Source organism: Buceros rhinoceros, unplaced genomic scaffold (genome assembly GCF_000710305.1).
Source record: "Buceros rhinoceros silvestris isolate BGI_N320 unplaced genomic scaffold, ASM71030v1 scaffold13488, whole genome shotgun sequence".
Classification (NCBI taxonomy): domain Eukaryota; kingdom Metazoa; phylum Chordata; class Aves; order Bucerotiformes; family Bucerotidae; genus Buceros; species Buceros rhinoceros.
Window position 1 is genome coordinate 16,133 of NW_010428697.1, and position 7,929 is coordinate 24,061.

The 7,929-nt window shown below is 53.5% G+C and overlaps 1 protein-coding gene across 3 annotated transcripts in view; it reads right to left on the reverse strand.

Annotated features, from left to right (window-relative positions):
- The window catches only part of GGA1 (golgi-associated, gamma adaptin ear containing, ARF binding protein 1), an 8,864-nt gene that overhangs the window by 595 nt on the left and 340 nt on the right, over window positions 1-7,929 (reverse strand). Inside the window, exons 2-15 of one of the 3 annotated variants that reach the window (XM_010142366.1) lie at window positions 7,686-7,761; window positions 6,971-7,069; window positions 5,590-5,713; window positions 5,012-5,112; window positions 3,852-3,932; window positions 3,294-3,431; window positions 3,070-3,151; window positions 2,495-2,602; window positions 2,051-2,206; window positions 1,212-1,276; window positions 907-1,077; window positions 680-779; window positions 500-595; window positions 113-282 (exon numbers count right to left, since the gene is read on the reverse strand). In XM_010142366.1, coding sequence (XP_010140668.1) covers window positions 113-282; window positions 500-595; window positions 680-779; window positions 907-1,077; window positions 1,212-1,276; window positions 2,051-2,206; window positions 2,495-2,602; window positions 3,070-3,151; window positions 3,294-3,431; window positions 3,852-3,932; window positions 5,012-5,112; window positions 5,590-5,713; window positions 6,971-7,054 — 1,476 coding nt within the window. In that variant the 5' untranslated portion in view covers window positions 7,055-7,069; window positions 7,686-7,761. Of the gene's footprint in view, window positions 1-112; window positions 283-499; window positions 596-679; window positions 784-898; window positions 1,078-1,211; window positions 1,277-2,050; window positions 2,207-2,494; window positions 2,603-3,069; window positions 3,152-3,293; window positions 3,432-3,851; window positions 3,933-5,011; window positions 5,113-5,589; window positions 5,714-6,970; window positions 7,070-7,685; window positions 7,762-7,929 lie in introns of all 3 variants that reach the window. The other 2 variants (XM_010142365.1, XM_010142367.1) reach the window with 2 other exon arrangements.

Genomic DNA, 7,929 nt, shown 5'->3' on the forward strand with positions numbered 1-7,929 from the left:
CGGCGGATCTGAAGGGAACGCAGCTCGCCCCACAGGGGCTCCCTCCGCCCACCCAGCTTTTCTCACAGAAGTAGCATCACCCTGCGGTCCAGTCTGGGGACCTCAGCCTTACCTTCGGGACGGCAGACTGAAAGACAATGTTGCGGATGGGCTGCGGGGCTGTGCTAAGCATAGAAATCACCACCACAAGCACATCGGGCCTCTCAGGCAGGGCATCCTTAGCAAAGTGGAAGAGGACACGGAAGCCATGCTGATCGTACACTGTCACAGGGAGGATGCTGCCTGAGGGGAAGGCAGGGACAGGCATCAATCAGCCAGGAGGGAACTGGTCCGGTAGCAACCTTTCCCCATCGTCCAAACTCCATACAAGTGATGAAGATACCTCTCCTCCTCAACCTCCACAAAACCCAACAAGCAAGAAGTTTCCTCACATTCTTCCCTTCCACGTGAGCACAGTTTGTTCCCCCCAAGCTTGCCCCCCTCTTTCACCCCAGCTCACTGGGTTTGATTGACTCCAGAGGCACAGTGATGTTGGCCAGCGAGATCTCCTGGGGCAGCGTGGTGGCAGGAGGCCGTGGTGGGACCGTGGTACTTCCTGCTGGTGTGGTAGCAGCTTTTGGAAGCGTAGCAGGGACAGGCAGCTCTGAGGTCAGGGGCAGCGTGGGGTTAGCGGAAACACTCTGGACCACTGGCAGAGTGCTGGGATTGTGGGCCGTGGTGCCAGAGCTGCTCCTGTTCTGGAGATCCCTCAGGGTGAGCCGGGGTGGTGGCTGCTGCTTCTCCCTGCAGGGAGAGAGAGAGCGAGCAAGGAGTAGAACGAGGCACTGAAATGTCATGTCCAGCATCCCTGACATGGAAACCATGGGGAAAGATGCGAGATTGCACTACCTCTACTTACCATCGCACTTGTTGAGACTCTGGCGGCAAGGACTGTTGCAGCAGTGTCTTGCCCAGGAGGTCCAGGTCATCCAGGCCACTGGTGAAAGGAGAAGGTTTGGGAGAGGATGTGCCAGCATCTGCTTTGACTGGTGGCGTTGCTGTGATAGGGGCGATACTGAGCTCGTTCCTATCCGACGACTGTAAAAAGAGCGCACAGGAGAGCCCCCTCAAGCAGGGCTGCGTATCAGCACCAACCATCAGATTTGGGATGTTTCCCTACCTATTCCATCTGTTGCTTTCACCACCCTCTGCCCTGGCTCCCAGCACGTTACCTGGAAGCTGTTCCAGCCACTGCTGTCACCAGCCTGGGCGGGATGTGGTACTGGGTCATTCAGGCCTGCCGAGGGTAAAAGCAAACATGAAGCTTAGCTACCAAGTGGGCAAGAACATTAAAAAGGGCCTGAATAAGACACCAGGGCAGAAGCAGCAGCAGGGCAGAATCACCAATGTGGTTTCCATCTCCGGCCTCCACCTTTGCATAGGGGAGGGCTGGGAGGGTGACAGTGTTTTTTTCTGCCCAGAGATCCTCATTTACAGTCCAGTTCTCACTGCAATTGTCAGAGAAGTCAATACAAATGGGCTGACAAGCCTGACTGACCACATTGTCTACTTCATGCTGTGGTACTCAAAGCACCTATCTCAGGAAACAGACACTTTGTTGGGAAAAGCAGGACTCTAGAGCCTTCTAGGACTGGCACGTCACAAGATTTCCATGTGAACAGTTCTGGAAGTCCCATGCATCTGTTGTCAGCTTGTGACTTCAACTGCAAGGAGCAAACATGAGTTGCTGGGGTGATCCAGCCTTGTGATCCCATCTGCAGATGGCCATTGCATCACTCTTGATTTACCTGCCAGGTCAGTTTTCCCAAAGCAAATCAGAAGGCAAAACCCTGCAGGCTCTCTCTGACTAGCCAGGAAAACACCACTGGACTGAAGTTTGGAATCATAGCAGGGTCTTTCCCTCCTTTTCCCTCACATTAAGTGAAGGACACCTTTTGGTCTTTCATTATTCACCTCTCCCTTATTCATGTTCCTGCTGCAAGTAGAACCATCCATGCAGACTGTCCGGAGCCAAGGAGAGAATAAAGAGCTGTTGCTCTAGATTTCTCACCTAAAGACATGAGTTCATCATCCAGCAAGGAGACAGAGCCAGCTTGGTCAGGCACAGGGACTGCTGAGCCACCTGAAAGGGTGGGCAAGGCTGGGTAGGAAGGGCCTGTTGCTGGAAGATCCAGGCCTGACAGATCTAGAAGTGCTGAGGTGCTGCCTGCAAAGAAGGAACAAGCTGAGAGACAGAAACCTTATCCAGTGCTGAGGCCAGTTCCCATCCTTCCTCACACCTGGGAGAGGGAACTCCCCCACTGTTCTCCCTTCCAATTCCCTCTCTTCATACATCAGTCATCTCCACAAGTCATTTCCTCATCTCACCAGCCTCATATTGACCTCCTGCAGGTTTCACCTTTCCACTTCTTTCAGCCTTTTCTTACACTACAGGAAACCAGCAACAGCGTGCCCCTGCTTGACTCTCCTGTCCTTGTTCCCCAAGTCTCCTTACCTCGAAGGGGACCGGCCACTGTCTCCCCATTGATCTCTTCTCCCCGAACAAGCTGCTTGTAGAGATTGATCACCTGTGTCAGATTGTCATTGGCCTGCAGAATCTCCGCTGAAAGGAAATAGGTGGGCGGTAAGTTTGAAGATTGTGAAGAAACAAAGAGAGTGATTGTCTATTGGCGGTCTGAGTTGCTTGGGTGGGTTGGAGGGGACATCTGCTTGCTCCTACTGTCTATTGCTTCAAAGCAAGGCCCAAGGAGCTGACAGCAGACCCCCGCAGATAGCATTTTTGATGCTGTCGCTGCAGACTGCACCAGGGTACGCTGACACCTCCACGGCAGCCTCAGCAGGACAAGCTCAAGCATCATTCCTATGGTGAAGTTGCGGAAGCCTGTAACACTGCTGATTGATGCTCCTGCTTAGTGCCAAGCCACAAGCTATCTAACCTGCAGCGAGCAGCCACCCCAAACAGAACAGCGGGCTGCTGACAGATATCATGCCATGAGCAGGCCAAGCACTGGCTCCTGAAAGAACATGAAGGGAGAAGGGGACAGAAGGAGAAAGGCCAGACACACTTACCCAGAGCTTCATCATTGTCTTCTGTGTCACTGGCGAGCCGGAAAAGCATGGGCCTCATGCGCTCGCAGCGCTGATACAGCTCCTGGGGAAGAGGAGAAAGGAGTGCTGAGGCGAGCAGCAGGATGCTCACCTGGTGGTACAAAACAGGCAGGAGAAACTTGGGAGGATAAGGGTCACCCATCTCTGCTACGCCCAGGGAGGATGCTGGGATGGCCTTTCCTCACCTTCATTAGGTCCTCATTGCTTTCCGTTGTCTCCCCCTTGCTGTAGTTTGTCACCATCTCTGTCAGCAGCCTCACGTTGTTGTTCACCTCCTCAATGGTGTTCACCCTCTTGGAGATCTTCTCCATGCGCTTCTGGTCCTGGAGAGGAAGCATACAGGGAAGGATGTCCTTGCTCTTGTCTGCAGCTTGGAGAGGTGGAAAGCTGGGCCACCCAACACACCAGCTTCCTGGTCTAAGGCACAGCAACACAGCCCTCAGAACAGTTCCCACTCCAGTAAAAACTCCAGATCACCTCTGGGCTGGCACTTGCCAAACAGGGGTGAAATTGCTGCAGATCTAGTGCTGTGGCATGGCTTGGGCCACAGAAAGCACCAAGAGCCATTCCTCCAAGTAGCCAAAGCAGGGGAGAAATCATGCAAACACTCTGTAGCAGTTGCTGCAGCAAAATTTTGGGCAGAAGCTCCATGTCTGCATGAGGATAGAGGCAAACTGCTCCCTTGGTGCCAACTATTGCCACCCAGACAATGATCTCCCAGCTCCCTTTTTCCGCAGCCGCACCTCCTGAACCATCTCCTTGATGAGCTTGTTGGCAGCTCGGAGGTCCTCAGGATGGGAACTTTTCAGGAGACGAGCCAGTATCTGCAAAAGAGAAGGTACCTCTGAGATCAAGCTGAGGGGTGGCAGCCAGAGTCACTCTTGCAACACTAGAGCCAGCAGAGTTAACCCTGCCCCAAACCAGCATGTGGCAGAGGCAGCAGACAATGCCAGCCGTTGGAAAGCCCAGCCACGAGAGCTTGTGGGATAGCAGAGACCAAGGAGAGAAGTAGCAGCACTGGTCTTCCTATTCCGGCTGTGGTTCTGGTTATGTAAGATAGGTCTTTCCCTGAACACTCCCTGCATTCAAAACCTGCTCCCTGCTGCCCGTTACACACCGTGGAGACCCTGGAGCACAGGAGCACTGGTACTGAAAGAGAGGAAGCCTCATTTATGCAGAATTGCCGTGGGATTGCAATGGACTCCTGCTCAGGCCTCTTCACACGTGCGACTGGTGAAGAGGGAGAACTCCCTTTCTCTCCCTCTCTGTAGTCACTGAACAGTCCCACTGGCTACCTACAAATCCTCATTTGCACACTGTGACCCACAGAAGCAAAATATATCCCCTGCACCAAACTGGCATCACACCTCTGCTGCAGAACTAGATCCAGAGGAGACTAATACGCGCTTAAACGTATCAGCACTGATAGGGCAGAAGTTTGTCTGAGTGGTGACACAGTTCTGATGGAAAAGCAATATAGGATGGGCCCAGGAAGGTTTAAGTAGTTGGGCAATAAGTGGATTGCAGTGCTGGGAAAGAGGTAACAGCAGCAGAATCTGGGGCTGAGCTTTGGACCTCACGGCCAGATAACTCAGAAGCCTGGAGAGTGCACAGCAGCAAACCTCCCAGAACCTCCTGGGCTAATGTCAGCACTTCACCCTTCGCACCATCCTGCAGCTAAGCGCTCCAAAGGTCAAACAGACCCACACGCCCCACCTCTGGCTGCTTCCCTTGTCATGATTTTGGAGCAGGCTCTCAGCACTCCTGTGATGCATTTTCTTTCTGAAGGACAGCATGTGGAGCAGGGGTCTTGACTCTTTCTGGTTCTCCACCTCAGGGGGCAGGAGATCCTGGAGCAGGGAAGATGTTGCCTGCTGTCCCTCTCCTTGCATACAGCCTTTACCTTGGATTTCTCTTCATCATCAAAGATGATGTTCTTGGGCCGAGGGGGAGGTGGTGGAAAAGGAGCATCATCAGGCAGTTTTGGGTCGCACTTCACAATCCCTGCAGTAGACACCAATGGAGAGGTCAGCAGGACTCACCCACTGGGGGATGGCACTGCCACATAGGTCTCCTCCTCCCTAATGGCCCACCAAACCCAGCTGGGACTGAGGGTGTGGGGGTTTGCTCCCACTGCCCACTACCCAGGATTGTGTTTTCCTGGAAAAACTGCCCTCCACCCCCCATAAATATCCTGTCTTAAAAAACCTCAGCATCACCTGCCAAAGCACTCACAGCCCTTCAGCCCCAGACCTTGCCAGCAGGAGCAAGCAGATGTCCCCTCCAACCCACCCAAACAACTCAGACCACCAGCAAATCCCTCTGCTCAAATAGGAACGGCAAGGCACCTGCCCCTGGTGCTGAGACAGGTTGGTGCAAGTGCTGGGTCTGGGCACAGGAAATGGAGAGTCTGCTTCAGATGCCCAGTCAAAAGAAGAGGGAGGACAAACACCCTTCCCCTTCCAGACCACTGCCTCTCACCTTGTTTCTTCAGCATCTGGTAGGCTTCGGAGATCTTCACCTCGTGAGGCAGCCCTAAAGTCCAGCTGTACATCAGCTCCAGGATCTTCGACTTAACTTTTTCTGATGTGCGGCTGCCAAGATACTAGAGGAAGAGAAAAGAGGTGGCTTGAAGCTGATCTGAGCCGTTGCAAGCTTGGCCTGTTCCTCTCTTCCCCTCCCCCAGGAGAAGTGAGACCGTTCCCAACGGCACAAGGAGAAGGAAAGAGGAAGCAAGCAGGAAAGCTCACGAGGTCTTTGCAACACGTCCTATGTTGTGCTTGGTTTCCACCACAGGAAACACAAGAGGAGAGAGATACGCTGCACCAGCAGCCCCTCAGCAACACACAGGGACAGGTGGGAAGTCTCAGGCAAGTCTCTATCACCTGGTGAGGGAAAGGGTACTGCTGACAGAAGCTGCTCAGCTCGGTGACAGCAGGGCTGGGAGGGGAAGGACTGTGGGCAACAGTTCCCAGCCCTCTCTCAGGGGCACTCTCCAGCACAAGGTGCCGGGCAACCTTTAGAGCCAAGTGAGCCCCAGATGACCATCACTCAGTGGCGAGCATGTCCATAGGTCACCGCTCTCCCCCTGCTGTGCAATCCTCGTTCACCCTTCTCCCGTGGGTCTGGTGGTACAGTGTACGTGCAGCAGAGGCCAGTGGCTTAAGGCAGAGCACATTCTCTAGGGCACCTAGCAAGAGGAGTTCAGGGTGCTGTTGTCACTGTTCCTGGCTATTCATCACCACACATCACAAGCTGTGACTGGCAGAAGGTGGTTTTCCTTAGTCACATTTAGTCTGTGTTTCCTTAACCCCACACTTGCTGGTGTTAACTGTCTTGACTGAATAGGAGGGCACACACACCTTGTTCTGCTGCAGGAACAGCAGCATCAGCAGAGGAGGGGGTAATACCTAGGTGCTTCAGATGGACTTGCCAGAGCACCACTGACTAGGCCTGGGCTTGCCCTCCGAGTGTCTCAATCAGTCTGGGGCACCCCAGAGAGACAGGGTCACAATGTCAAAGCTGGGGGAGGTTCCTGAGCACATGCAGCACAAACAGAGCCCAACGGCAGTGCAGGGAAGGTGACTCCAGGCACGCATATGTAGTCTCACAAGAGCTGGTTACATCATGTCTAGATGGCCCTCAGCTTCCTGCATCAAGAATCAGCCTGGAGCAAAGGGATGAAAACTCACCTTCCCACTAGAAAACTCACCAAGGAGCAAGGACTAAATCTCCACTGTCACTGTCCTGTTTCCCCCCACATCTCAGCAGGTGTCTGACCTTTCTGCTCAGCCACTACTTCTTCCCAAAGCCCTCCTACCACCAGGCTCCAACCCCTCCAGCACAGTGCCCTAAGACCCACCTTGGGTGACACCACTTTGATGAGCTCATTGAGGAAGCGGAACTTGCCCACCTCATCGTGGAAGCGTTTGCCACAGCTCTTCATGCAGGACTCCAGCACCTGGGGAAAGGGGCCGGGTGAGCCCCAGCCATGGCGTCAGCAGCAGGTTCATGTGCCAGCTCACTCCTGCTCCCCCCTCGCCAAGTACAGAGCCAATGGCTATCCTCACAGCAGCACAGCCAGACACCCCCTTTCTCCTTCATGTGGCCAAACACCCTCCCACAGGGAAGCAAGAAGATTTTCCTCTTTGGGGTCAGTCTTTGCAGAGGTGGCTCAACAGCCCATGGGAGGGGATCCCCTTAGAGGGTCCCCAAACACCAGGGTTTCACAGCGTGGATACACAACAACTAAGAGTTGTAGAATCATTTAGTTTGGAAAAGACCTTTAAGATTATTGAGTCCAAATGTTAACCTAATACTGCCAAGTCCACCACAACAAAAACCAAAAAGCTTCCTGTCAAGTTCAATTGGATATGAGCCTTCCTAGAAACAAAAACTTTCCTACCAGTCACCCCTTCTCTCTTATGGAACCACCTCCAGCCCCTCTCACAAAGGGCCCAGGTGCTCCAGGGCTTTCTCAGTGGGAATACAAAGCACCCTGTGTTCCTCCAGTCAAACTGGAGCAGCTCTCTGCCCTGACCCCCCATCTAGTTCTACCAGCCTGCTGATGCCCTTACCGTGAGGGCCTGGACAGCTTCCCATTCCTGCGGAGACTGGATCTTGTGAGCAAGAAGTCGGGTAGCAAGCGGAGGGCTGGAAGGAGTGCGGGGAAGAAAAGAAGCTAACTGGTTATTGATGAAAAGCCTGGTACCTGTGTTTCTATCTGTGAATCCAGGGTTGAAAAGCATGTTGCAGGTTTAAGGCGCTGATAAGGTACCAAGACACCTCAAAACCGTGGGAGAAGGTTCCTTTAGTGGACTA